General features: G+C 42.7%; 1 protein-coding gene across 2 annotated transcripts in view; it reads right to left on the reverse strand.

Moving 5' to 3' along the window:
- Nucleotides 1-14,791, reverse strand: part of GLMN (glomulin, FKBP associated protein) — a 318,240-nt gene that overhangs the window by 185,061 nt on the left and 118,388 nt on the right. For both annotated transcript variants that reach the window (XM_069232351.1, XM_069232352.1), the window contains one exon: nt 5,041-5,143. In XM_069232351.1, coding sequence (XP_069088452.1) covers nt 5,041-5,143 — 103 coding nt within the window. The remainder of the gene's footprint in view (nt 1-5,040; nt 5,144-14,791) is intronic.

Here is a 14,791-nt window from a genome sequence, read left to right on the forward strand (position 1 = left end):
CAATGCGAATAGGACTGGCTTATGAATGAAAGTGCTTCTTGTGTCATTGATGAGTTTAGGCACTCAATAAGTCATTATATGTGTACTCTGTCACTCATCTTTGCACTCATGCATCCATTCATCCATCCATCCACCAACCAACCCATCCCTGCATCCACCCTCTGACACGATCGCAAACAACACACAAAATTCAACAAGATATGCATAACAAATTTAAAGAATACAAGTAGAAAAAAGAAAACCTGCTGCTGTCTAAAACAGCATGCATATGCTTGCAATAACTGAAAGAAACATAGTAGCGGGTGTCCATCTTGGAGAGGTATTGTAAACAGCCTATCACGGTTTCAAAGTTCCAATATGGCTTCCACATTTAGAACCAAAGCTCTGGCCACCTCGGAATGGTAAAGCAAATATACCGTTTGGACAACAGTATCCCAAGCTGAATGCAGCACATTACAGATGAAATGAGCAGCAAGCAAGTGACCAGTTATCACTGAGTGAAGAGCTGTAGTATTGTCTTAAGAAATATTAAAATAAAAAGAGGAGAAACAAAGAAATGACAAGGCAGCTATAAAAGGAAAACAAATGAAAACTAAAGAACTGACCAGACAGTGAAACACACTCATTTTCAGGTGGAGTGTACAGTCAGAAAATCCAGTCATTTACAAGGGAACAGAGTCAATCACCGATACGGACTGAACCATTACACCATGCAGTCATGAATGGAGGTAAACTGAATGACACTAATGGTAGAACAGAACTGCTACAAAGGCCATCTATGTACATGGTGTGTGTGTTTCGGGGCGTGGTGGTGTGTGTGTGTATATATGTGTGTGTGTATATATATCAGACCTAATGTTTCCCATTGCACAAATCAGCTTTTCACCCACTCAGGCCCGAGGTTTTGAGCGCAAGCTTTTCCACAAAGCAACCATCAGACACAAAGTCATAAAAATTAGAAAGGAATGCAAAATTACAGTTGGCTAAGCAAAGGCCATCTCTCCTGTAAGGGCCTAATAAAGATTCTCACAGAGCAAAACATCCTTTTCCATGGTTTGCCACACAGGGTAATCAACACCAAAACCACCGTCTATTACAATAATCTGTGAGATTCAATGAAACAAAATATAATTCTACGGGCTTTAAAAAAAAAAAAAGAGTAAAAACATCACCACTTAAATGCCTATTGAGATTAGCATATGTTTTTCACAATAAATATGCCAAGTCTAGTGTTGTATCAAAACATTTTATAAACAGATCCAAACTATAGCCATGATCACTGGCTTGTCACCATAGCTAAATCAGTCCTGTATTGAGTATAAACTAAACCACAAGCCAAAATGGGAAAAGTAGTCTTTTAGGGTCGCACACAAATTCAACCCAATCAAATCTTGTACTCATGGAAACAAACATGTGGATGGAGCCTAAGCCCCTCTCTCAGAATTACTCTGAAAGTTATTTTTTGTGTTGATCACATATCTGCTCGTAACAAACGCACAGTCAAGCCAGACCTAAAAAAACATGCAGATTAGTGTAGCCCCGGGTAGCCAAACAGAAATCTAAACTCTGAAGTCTAGGGAAGGTGCAGGGACTGCAATAGATTCTTCATGGCTGCCCTCCTCTCATCTGTGCTGCTGCCAGGGAAAGACAAACACCATACGTTATCTAGTTGTAGAAGCTACTTTGAAAGCATACCAATTTCATGTGTGCGCCCCTGAAAGTTCAAGCTCAAGCAGCTGGACAAATAAACAAAATGAACACAACATTGTGGAATGCAAGCACATTTTTGTGAAAGCACAAATTTTCTGCCCATGAAACAAAACATATATTTCTGCCTACCAACATGTGGATGGAGCACACTCTAGTGATTCTCTGATAACTCTGCTAACCATCTGGAAACAGCTGTGGTGTTAAGCCAGACCGTACACAGAAAACTTTTTCCTCAAGTCCTGGCACTGAAGTGCCCTATTTAATGCGAGGACGACCACACTGTGCAAAGACAAAACGTAGTCAATCCCAGCAAGTGTGAGTTAACTCATTGATTCATGCTGTTTACTGCAGTAGGAGGAAACAAAACTTGAATGACACTTCACACAACCAACCGATGAAGAGGATTGACTGAAAGCACCTGTACGTATGTATACATGCTTTTTTTAAAGATATTGGCTAATGCCAGATCTAAAAAGGAAACTGAAAAAATACCTTACAACAATGGCAAATCAGAGTAATCTTGCATAGGAAAATTGAAATAAACACTATACCATGCTTCAATTTCACTGGAAAAGTGCAATGGAGCTTACATGATAACACTGAAGTATGTAATAAGGACCAGGTTCAAGAATAACATGGTTGCATTCAATTGATACAAACATGCAAATGAAATGCAAAAGTTATTTACAAGGGTAAATCTGGGCCTTTCAGATTTTTCATGCGTGGAATCATCTAAAAAATGTCTGTTCTGGGAAACATCAATGTTACATACTGATATGTGAAGAGTCCTTGTAAATAGTTCTATATGATTAAGATAAACAACTGGCAAGAGTGGACTCCTGATTTGATTCATTTAGTCCAAGCTCAACTCCCTCGACACAGTCTATACATCTTCTACCATACCATATTAATTTCGTAATTGTATCCCCGCCTCTAGGGTCCAGTGTCATGTGTTCAATAACTTTACATTTGATATCTTCAGATGAGTGACTGAAGGCTGTCTAGTGCTGTAACTGGGGAGTGCTGGGTGAAGAGCAGCAGCTCTAGATTTTGTGTTTGAGACTTATTGTGCTTAGTCTCAACTAGTGTCTGGTGTAAATCTTGCCTCATCGGCACTACCCGCTTCGCATAATTCAAGTTGTTTAAGCTATATTTTGAGGGACACTTTAAGGATGCTGCTATTGTGTCGGGTTAAGTTTTTAGATTAGAAGTGTGTGTACATGTGCTGCAGGACCAGTGTTTGGAATGCTGTATGACCAGAGGAAAGCCCCACAGTGTTGTAAATGAAGATGGAAGTAGTGATTTCCTTTGTGCCCTTACGATGTAATCATGTATGTTTTTGCCACTTAAATACAAATAATGACTTCTTGAAAGAGCTAGTGATTACAGCAAATATAGCCTATTTTACTGACAGAATAAAACTGTCACCACTGCCAGTCTATCCTGATTATCTGTATTCTTTCAAGGTGAAGGGTGGATCTGCGGGGGCAAAACCAGGCATGTTTTCTGGTGTGCCTGAGCAATTTTGGGGGTTAGTCACATGCTTTTAGCCTACTAGAATATATGATCCGCTAAATGTATTGTTCTTCAAAGTACACTTCAGTGCAGAAACTTACTGAAGCATAAATTAACCCTAAAGTAGATTAAAATTAATTTTTTTACCATAGGTTTTCTGTATAGTGTATGGTATGCAAGGGGTCCTTATGTTGCCTGTCAAATTACGAATATGTTGTCACGATAGTCATGCAGAGAAAAATGTTGGTTTTGAAAGGATTACAAAAAAATCAAAATGCTGCTTCTGTTTGGAGCAAAGTTCACGCCGAAAGGCATGCGTTTGAATGGGTAATAAAAGTCATTCAAAATAAATCCTTTGGAAAGGGCAATTTTGGTAAGACTATGAGTAAAGTTCGACATGACTTGAAACAATTGAGTACAGAAATCAAGAACCTATCTGATAACATCAAGAGCTTCCCTCGTTCGTATATAAGTGCATAATGATGTTAAGTCCAAAGTCACCAGTAATTGATTTTCTAGATTAAAATGAAGGTTTTCTGTAGTATAGAGCAAGTCAGCACTATCTCTTGTGTAAGCTGCAGTAAAAGGTAGCAGTTTTATATAGAAATCTATAAACTGGCATATAGGTTCCAAGATGAACCACCAATAGCGGGACACAATCAGATGTCCTGGAGGGTCGTCCATGTTTTTGTAGATTTTGGACACTACATATGTATATAGGACTAGTGTGTGCACACAGTGGATTTGTTGAGTAACTTGAGTTAGTTTTTGCTAAGAAAACCTGCAGCAAGTCGAGCATTTGTTATTTGTTTGATCATCCTAACAAAAGAGTTGTGGGACATCAAATATTAATTTGACATAATGATCAGGGTTGCCGAGCTCCTTGCTGGATTATGGTGTTCCCATGATAACAATTCCACCCCCTTTATATGCAGGCTTTATTTTAACGTCATTATTACTTAGTTTGTGAAGAACTTCTTGTTTGCTATGATTTTTTTTCTGTATCAAGTTTATCCAGTTTGTTGCGCACAAGTCTCTTGAATGCTATAATCTCCTCCGGCATACCCCACATAGGGTGTTGAAAAGAAACAGGAGTATGTAGGCCAGTGGCGTCAAACTGGCTTCTGGTTTTCTCTGTTCAAGGAAAAAAAAACGAAGTCAAATCTTTCTAAAAAATAAATCTGTGTAATATAATTTTGACACTGAAAAAATATCTTTTAGCATGCTCCCAGCGGAGGACTGAGATCTGTGCTAGTGACAACTAATAGATAGATATGTTGCTGAGAGGAGCTATTTTGTCAAGGTTTTGGGTTAGTACATTGGAGGAAGAGTCAGATGTTACCAACGCCAAAAATGGTACTATGTATGTTGCTCCCCCAATTGGTGCTGTCGAGATTGGCTGCAGTCTCGCACCACGACAATGTCTTTGCCTAAAAAAGGGGCTATGCTTCATGCTTTGCTGGACTAGGGGCAGACACAAGCGTAGAATACTCATACACTGTGCTATCTCCAATGCCTGGTCACACCCTTTCCTATTTACATTTGATGCTAGACTCGGTTACATATCTGTACTCCAAAAATGCGTAGACAGAAATAACCAAAAACACAAGTTTTACAGTTTTAAGTCATGCTTCATGCAAAGGTTATACATGAACCAAAAGAATAGCAAATTGAGATAAAAGCAGACTTCAGAGTTCATTACAAACATTTCTGCTTTTTAAAATTGCTGCCGCATCCAGATGAAGCCGAGCTTTATTGCTGAATCTGCAGGTTAGTTTTGGAAAACATTGTTAGATCAATGGTTATTTCACTTACTAAGATGTCAGTAGCAAAGACCCTGAAGGGATGTTCATCTGTGTTTTCTGGTTGTTGATCCAACTGTGCATTTAACAAAGGATATTTCAAGCACCTAAAACAACTAAAAGGCAAACGATAATATTAATGTGTCATATTCAAGGAGCATTTTCCTAAGCACTATACACAGAACATGTTTAATACACAATCATTGTCTATTAAAATCTTGTATTTATTTTACTGAACTTGGAAAGATGAGATACTGGACCAAGAACTTGCAAATCTGGAGAAAAAAGTGCTAAAATCACTGTCATATTTTAGTGGACTTGAAGGACACTCTGGCTTGCCATTCTATACAGACCACTACATTCATTTCCCCCACGTATGAAAATGATTTAAAGAGATACAAATGAAAAGCAATAGTTGATTCTATTTTATGCCTTGCATGTTTTCGAGTGTAATACTCTTCATCACAAATTTGCGTTATGATACACGTAGGTATATATACATTCTGAACAGAACAAATATTTTTAACTGTACACATAGTGTACACCTCCCGCTTGCATTATTTTGGATTTCAAACGTCTGTATTAATTGAGAATTAAAATCAATGATTTGAAAGCAACACAGCACGTGTGCTAACCTATATACAGAACAAATAAAATGTACACAGACACTATAGGAGGTTGCAAAGGGTCTCTAATCATTAGCTATTAAGGTGGTTGCAGAATTCCAAATTTTCAAATAAGCATGCAATCAATAAAGGGGTCTGCCCTCACATTCATGAGGTACATCATCTTGTCAAATATAATTAAATTCGCAAATACTGGAAGGTATTTCTAGACTACTATACAAAGGAGGAAGCCCCACCATCTATCATGGATAATTTCATCATAATTTAGGGAAGTGAAAGACGTGTGCAACATTCACAGAGGAGATTGTTAGGCGGTTGGACAGAATGCGCCTTAATTATTGCACTATAAGGGTTTTTTGACAATTATCACACTGTGCACTCAACTAGGTCTAAAACTAATATGTAACAAAAGAATATGGGTGGATTTAACGTTAAAAGTGGTACATTATTGAGTTATTTCAACCATGCAGCTGACATTTTGAACATCAGGGAGAGTGGGCTCAATCAAACTTTGTTTTTAAATAACAAACACAATGCAAAATGTTGATCACAAGTAGAAGTTTAGTCATATAAGGATACTTACATTGTTATAGTGGTAGATATTTTACAATCACAGTCTATTCCCGAACATGAAATATACAATGATACATTATTATTCTGTAAGGATATTGTAGAGGAACTATTTAAAGAAAACCTCCATATGTTGTGAAGAGACATATCTAGAGATGTCTGCTACGCTACTGTGAGACAAATCAGAATTAGGGGATTCCCTACCGGCTTTTATAAACTACAAAAGAGGTAACAATATAATTATTCTGAGCAGTACTACCTATTCCCCAGCAGTCCCTTCGGTAGCAGATGCTCAACTAAGTATGTTAAATTCCATCTGCTCCACCTCAACATTGGCAATCTAAGAAAATAGAGATGCAGGGAGAGCTTTTACAAACAATAGCAAGTCACATGGTGGTCACATACTAAAAGTTGACCGATTTGCTTGATGGAATATCTTGCAATTTAGCCAAATAATTGGGATCCAAAAAACTGCACAAACTTATCATATATAAACTTCCTCCCATCCCTCCCACTTGGCAAGATTTGGTATGCTGGACTGGCTAGAAACCTTTTCCTAATTAAAACAACTAGGCTTAATTTAACTAATGTCGCTAGTCTTTCTATGGTGAAAAATGAAACAATAAATGGTGCATCTCCTGTACAAGATAAAGATCAATATGATATGGCAATATAAAAAAAATGGAAAAAGCTTAAGGAAATTCCTTGGACAACAAAACTGTAGTAGTACCATAATCACTAATGTTACAACAAACAGAGTTGTAGAAAAAATATTACTATTCCTATAAAAGAAACTAGCACAAGTAGAACCATAGCACATATAACTGGCAAAAAAACACAATACAATCCTAAGGATCTGTCTAACAATAACAACTGCATTGACAAAAAGGGCATAATTTCATTAGATGAAGGAGACTCCAAACAAATTACTATTAAAAACAAGCATTTGCAATGCAATGGTCTTGCATTTGCTTGAGTTAGAGCTATTGGTGTTGTAAATTCATAACTGGACTTTTCTTGCTACATAAATTGGTCAGCCCTGCCTCATAATTTGTTTTTTTCCCTGCCACATAATTCCAGTGGCCCTGCATATAACAAAAGCACTTCCATTTACCTTCTTCCTCTATCTGCAGCAAAAAATTAAAATGGTGCCATTTAGCATCCTAATTTAAATCTGCCATGCTTATTCCAATAGAATACTACTTATGCCACCCCACCATCTGAGTTGCTGGCAGTTGAGGACCAGCAGTCAGCCCTGAAGGGTTGGAGGGCTTTCACTGTCTACAGACATGTGGTTACTGTGTGCCTGATTTATATGGGTGATGGGGATGAGTGCTATAGACTGCTAGGCAGAGTGTACCTTAGTCATGTGCCACACCTTCAGCTTCCTTTCCCCCACACACACACTTTTAACAACAGGTAGAGCAGGTTACATTGTTTTTGTTCTAAAACCTGCAGTTGAGAACACTGCCCCTGTGCGATCGTGGCCATTCAGAGAATACAGAGGGCTGGAAATTCCCTTTCCGGACAGACTAGCAGCAGCTACACACCAACCAGAAACAACGTATCATCCCTGGCACGTTCCTTCCCGAGGTAAGCAGCTTGCAGGCAGCAGAATGGAAACGGGAAATGACAAGGCAAAGTCAACATAACAACCTCTAAAAGGCACAGAGAACAAAACAGCAAACTAATACAAATCTACAGAGGTAGTCTGTGGCTGGAGGTGCCACGCATTTCAGCTGGATATAACAATAACTTACAGCAAGAATCACTTCCCTCACAGTGATCACTCGTTTTGAGAAACGCTCTAAAAACAAGCAGCTCTGCAAGACCATGTGTGACAAAAGGGAATATTTAATGAGAAACAGTGAAACAAAAATTGTCAAGGACAGGGTGACATCTACACTGCTTTTGTGCACAAATAAACAAGGCAGGCCGAAAATATTGCAGTAATGTGTTACCATCTTAAGAGTGTCAAAGAATATGTTGGGATATCCTAGGACAGACCGGGAGGGTACACCAGGGCGTGGTTACAGATACGACAAAAACAAACTCAGAGTATGAAACTGTTTGTATGTAATCACATAGAAATATATAGAGAATGTGGCATAATAGCTAGAGCTGCCGACTATGGAACTGCAGAGCCGGGTTCGAATCTCGGCGAGAGCTTTCCTATGCCTAAAAAAAAAATGTAGTTAAATACATTTCAATTGTTAAACAAAACAAAATGACAAATGCACAATGCCTGCAAACGACTCCAGTGTGATGAACGCCTAGCGGAAGAAAAGCGAATGGTGCGGCCACCATAATTAAGGATAAAGCACAGCGTTCCGCGCTACAACTGATACAAATAAACACAAGAAATAATGTGAAGTAACTAGTAGTTATACAAAGCGCTCCAATACTGCCGATCGAGTTCACGATGTGTAAGATTTGAAAGCGCCATGGGGAGAGACAAATAAAAAAGTAGTTAGCTCACAGTAAAGCATATCAGCATTCGTGTAATTATCCATGTAACAGGGTTGGTCCCTAAGGCGGTAACAAGGCAGCCTTAAGGAAGGACAAATGTAAAACATTTACCATTGACATCAAGGGATTTTTGTAAGGCAAGCCCATGAACGAGTGAAATTGATAGACATGAGGTAAGCATGGTTACAAGCCCATAATACTTACAACAGGTTGCAAGTGCTTGCGCGCTCGAACTAAAAATAAACCTTGATCGTTCATTGGCCAATATTTATGAGTCAAATGATAAAAGGTCATAAAAAGGATCATGAGGCATTAAATAAATCTTTGAATTTAATCAATTAAATGACACAGGAATACACGCTCTTATTACTTTTTTGTTGCAAGTGGCAATATTCGTCTCATGATCAACAGTGAAGAGCAGTCTCTAAACTTTACCTCTGGCGACCAATGACTAACAATGCAGGAATTGTCCCCACTCATGTATTCACTGAAAAGTAGTTAAACAGAATAATAAACATAACAATTCTTTAATCTTCACCCCATGTAAGGATCTAGAGGGAGATAGATTAATCAGACGTTCCGGGGGCATGGACAAGAAGGCGGCATGAATGAACGTGCTGCTGGGACCTCCGTCGCCTCAGCCCAGGAAAAAAAAGACATAGCAGCCTGGAGACCCCCTGCAGCCACCCCTGGACAATCGGAACTATGAACACAAACAGGGGGCTGGCAGGGAGCGACAAATCTGAAGAGGGGGGCCCGCGGAGAAGCTGGTGTCCGGACTGGCACCAACGAGAGGGCCCGCGGCTCATGGACCATGGAGGCCTGAGTGCGGCGCAGAGGAGCGCTGAGGAGCAGAGGGGCTCCTGAGTGCCCAGACGGACGAGTGGCTGTGCTGGGACCCGGAGGTGAGAGCTGCACGTGCCTCGACCTGGAGCGCCTATCAGTGGCGTGGATCGGGCAGCAGCATGGGCCGGTGGAGGAGGGATCTGAGGCCGGGTCCGGCGGCTACGGAGGGAAGTGCCAGGTGCGAGGGCTTCCAGACAATCAAAAAGAGATGAGACCCTGGGTGCAGGTCCCAGGAGATGTCTGCGTGATGGGCAGCCGGCCACACAGCGGCCACACACAAGCAGGAAGGTCTGAGATGACTGGAGGCCTGAGCGCGCCCCCAACAAAACACACTAGTGCGCTGAGGCAGGGATAGCCCCGGAGAAAGAACAGACGTGAGCTGCACCGAGGCCCAGAGTGGGAGTCGCATGGGCTAAAGGCATCGGCGGCAGAGACCAGGCCGCGGTGGCGATCAACTCAGGCGAGGCCTAGGCGACCACAGCCCGAGGAATGTAGCACTTACAGGTCGCCACCCCCAGAGCAACTGAACGGGGCCTGTGGGCGAGGGGGGTTCTGATTAGGAGTAGCAGCGGGAGGCAGGTACCCCCTTGGGGCGCATCCGGCCTTGCCCGCCCGACAGACTACGCCGCAGCAAACAAGACAAGATGGCCTCATCAAAGTCTAAAAAAAAGATCAGTCAGTCCGAGAGATGCTGACCAGATCCACACCAGCACTTAAACACATGGATACTCCCCCAGAACCACAGACGATCGCAGACAAGGGGGGTGTGGACAACAAGATTGCGCCAGGCAGGAGGGGATTCCTTACCTCCTTATTCAACTCCCTAAAGATGCATCCCCAGGATCTGCAAAAAGATCTCTCACAGGAACTGCGTGACCTTCGCACCAACCTTACCTTGTTGGGGTACCGGGTGTTAGGCCTGGAAGACAATGAGATTACTAAAGGAGAATATGTCAAACAACTCCAGCAAAAACTCCTTCGTTTACGGAAACAGCAGGAGCAACTACAGATCATGACTGAGGACCTGGAAAAGCGCTCTCACCGCAATAAACATACAAATTCGTGGAGCCTCCAATGGGGCTGAAGGTGATGATATCAGAGAGTACACCAAAGCTTTGTTTCGATCATTCCTGGGTCCAGAGAATAAACAGGAGATCTTATTAGACCAGGTGCACACAGCAGGCTGCCCTGGAGGGATTGGGTCTTGTCTCCCGGACATTCTGGCCAGCATCTACAACTTCATGACTAAGGAAGACATCCTCCAAAAAGCGCAAAAAGCAATCCCAGATTCACTTTAGGGGTCACACTTTGCTATTATACCAGGATCTTTCCCTGCTTACACTGCAGCGAGTTTAAACCCATCACAGATCACCTCCGGTCCCATTCCATCTAATATAGTTGGGGACACCCCTTTAGACTTGTATTCCACTGAGACAACCAGATTCGACAAGTGAGAACACTTAAATAGGCCCGACGAATACTAAACATGGCGGAAGACCCCTTGGAGGCAAATGTTGCAGATGAGGCCTCCCCGAGGGACGAACCAGATGGAGGCAAAACGAACGACGACAGAGATCCCCAAGACCATCTTTACCAGAAAGAGCACACGAGAGACAGGCTGTCCTGGATAGCATTACTGCCGGCACCAAGCCATAGTCATTGACCGTCGCTAACCACATGCGAGAAAGACCAATTAGCAGCTCTGGGGACTCCTGCCCGATGAGCTACAACAGGGGGCCCGGGGTGGCAGAACCCATAGACGGCTTTACCCGGACCCCACAGAACGCCTCTGAGCTTTGCTCGAAGCCCTGTCCATAGTCTATCCTACATTGATGACTTGGTTATTTGTTAGGTTAATCACCTGTTGTGCCATACTGTTAATGATGGTATTTCCCTATCTCATGCGATGCAATAAAAAGCAAATGTCTGAAAACTCCAACATAGGCATGCTAAATAGTACTGCTCCCAGCTTCTTGCCACTCACGACTTACAGATGTCAAGGCCTTCCTCTTCCCACCTTCCCATCAACACACCTGACACTTAAATGTCTGAGTCTCAATGTTAGAGTCCTCAATAATCCCACAAAATGACTGGTAATCCTCTCTCTTCTTGAGCGATCAGAGTCACAAATGCTTACTACAAGAAACACATCTGCTACCCAAAGACATCCACTGAATGAGCTCTAAACGGTTCCCTCAACAATACTGGTCCTCTGTCTCCACAAAACACGGGGAGGTGGCGATCCTGGTTGCTAAGACATTCCCAGGGGAATTCCTCACCAAGGTACACAAGATAAAAGGCAGATACTTAGCCTACAGAGCGCGGATAGAATCATTCCATTTCACAATAGCCACTATCTACGCTCCTAACACACACCAAAAGGCATTCATAACACAAGCCCTCTCTCCAATGTTGACCACCTCTGACACAGCAATCCTCGTGGGAGGCGACTTTAACTTAGTCATGAACAACTACTTAGATCGCTCAGGACACAGGCAAGGGCAGACAGGTCCTCTCTTCCCGGCAGGGCTTCATTGGCTCGCGGACTGCGTCCTGGCAGATATATGGAGGACCGCAAACCCAAACCACTGAGACTATGCCTTTTACTCGGCAGCAACAAAAACCTACACGCGCATAAGACTACTTCATGGCCTCTTCGGCTTTCTGAGCCCATATTCGAGGGTCTGCCATTGAGCCTCGAGCTCTTTCAGATCATACACCTATCACTTTAACAGCCCAAATCGATATAAACCACTCTCGAGCTCCCAGATTTCAGGATACCATACTACACACAAGACACTGTGGAGTCCTTGAGATGCACAATTAAAGACCATCTTAGCCACAACGACAACTACCCCTAGAAGCCCCCCCCCTTGCCTGCCTGTATCGCTGAAGAGACCCCTGGGTCTCCAATTGAAACCTATTGCAAACCTGACACCTGTTTGCACTCTGCACCTGACTGTCCCTGTGCCGCTGAGAGTGTACTTTCTGTGCTGACTTGTGTCCCCCCCCCGGTGCCCTAAAAAAAAAAACCTAGTCTGCCCTGCCGAAGTACCTGTTGGCAGACTGGAACCGGGGCACCCCCTTCTCCATTGAAGCGTATGCGTTTTGGGCACCACTTTGACCTCTGCACCTGACTGGCCCTGAGCTGCTGGTGTGGTAACTTTGGGGTTGCCATGAACCCCCAACGGTGGGCTACCTTGGACCCAACTTTGAACCCTGTAAGTGCTTTACTTACCTGAAAAACAAATACTTACCTCCCCCAGGAACTGTTGAATTTTGCAGTGTCCAATTTTAAAATAGCTTATTGCCATGTTTGCCAAAACTGTACATGTGATTGTGATGATTCAAAGTTCCTAAGATACCTGAGTGAAATACCTTGCAAACAGGCGTCGGGTTTTGTGTAGTAAGCAATTGGGAGACCCGGGGGTCTCTTCAACGATGCAGGCAGGCACAGGGGGGGCTCCTCTGGGTAGCCACCACCTGGGCTAGGCAGAGGGTCGCCTGGGGGCCGCTCCTGCAATGGAGTTTGGTTCCTTCAGGTCCTGGGGGCTGCGGGTGCAGTTCCTTGTTGCAGGCAGTCGCGGTCAGGGGGAGTGTAGTAAATAACCCACATTAACACAGAAGCTTTCTTCACAAAGTGTAGTTTATTCGACCTACACAAGCGGTGCGGTGCCCACAGCTTCGTCTTTTTTTCAACCGTCTATTTTTCCGTTCGCGAGCGCGTTCGGAACTCGAGTAACGCTCGAGCTCCCTTCACGCGCCCGCACTTATATTACACATCCCCCTTCGTCATCATAATTTTTTTTAACAAGAACACAACAATATTAACCACATATTCAAAAAATCATAAACTGTTCAAATTAAACAAGAACATAAAAAGAATTAACCAATAGCTCGACTAAAGCTAAGAGAAATAAATTTCAAGCAAGATTACAATTTTTTTTTTTTAAACATAAAAATTAACTAACTCAAGAGAGGAATACATTTCAGGCAATATAAACAAAATCAAAAGTCTTCAATTCAATTTCTCGCCATCTCTCACGTAGTCATTCAGATACGCAGGTCTTCTTCTCACTCTACCACTTCCCTTCGTATATTCTGTCTTACTTTCTTCATTCTCCACACTAGTTTGTCCCTCCAAACCCTCCATGCTAGTCTCATCCTCATGTGAAGTGTCAGCATCCGGTGAATCCGCTTTCTCACCACCTCCCCCAGATAACATAAACCCACTGCAACCTCCATCTCCATTAGTAACGATAATATTTCCTGCACTTCCACCCCTTCTCTCATATAAGGCCACCCTCCTTTTGTTCCATATAGTGCCATTCGCCAAAACAACACTGAAATTTCCTACGTGTTTAACCTCAAAAGGACCGCGAAACTTTGTCCAACCTGCACCCACTCGTCCATCCTTGACTTTCACCCAATCACCAACTTGTATACCAGAGTAACCTCCTGTCAGTGACGTCTCCCTTTGACTTCCTGGTTTGATTCGATCACCCTCCAACCAACCAGGCACTAACTTTGATCTGGCCTTACGCCCTCTCATGAACTCAAATGGTGTTCTACCCTTATCTCTCAGCTGCGTGGTGCGATGAGCCCATATCGCCTCTTGCACAACAGAACTAACACTTTGGTTTTCTCGCACAGCCAACTGAATTGTACCCTTGACCATACGATTCATGCGTTCCACAATGCCATTGGCTTGCGGATTGTAGAGTGCAGTACGTTTATGGGTGATACCATGGGTTAACAGAAACTCTTTCATCTCCAAGGAGATTAACTGTGTACCATTGTCAGTAATGAGTGTATGGGGACACCCTTCTCTTTGAAAAAAACCCTTTAATACTGAAATAGTACTTCTTGTCGACACTTCCCTCATAAACTCAACCTCCAACCACTTAGAAAACACATCCACCAGGACTAAAGCACATTTTTTTTCGTGGCCCAAACCAGGCAATGGCCCAACAAAATCCATACAAATAGTGTGCCATGCTTCCCCTGGATCCTCAATATGTCCCATCCAAGTTCTTTTCCCCAGCTTTAACCTTTTTTCACTTTCCTTACACTGAACACACTCTTCCACCCATTGAGCAGTTTGCAAATCGACCCCTGGCCACCAAAAGTTTTCCTTAACCCTTCTTTGAGTCAGTGTTTGTCCCAAATGCCCTTCATGTGCCAAATGTATGATTTTCCTCCGTAACTTTTCCGGAGGTACAAATCTGTCACCCCTCATTATTACACCTCCAT

This window comes from Pleurodeles waltl, chromosome 4_2 (assembly GCF_031143425.1).
Source record: "Pleurodeles waltl isolate 20211129_DDA chromosome 4_2, aPleWal1.hap1.20221129, whole genome shotgun sequence".
NCBI classification, from domain to species: Eukaryota; Metazoa; Chordata; class Amphibia; order Caudata; family Salamandridae; genus Pleurodeles; species Pleurodeles waltl.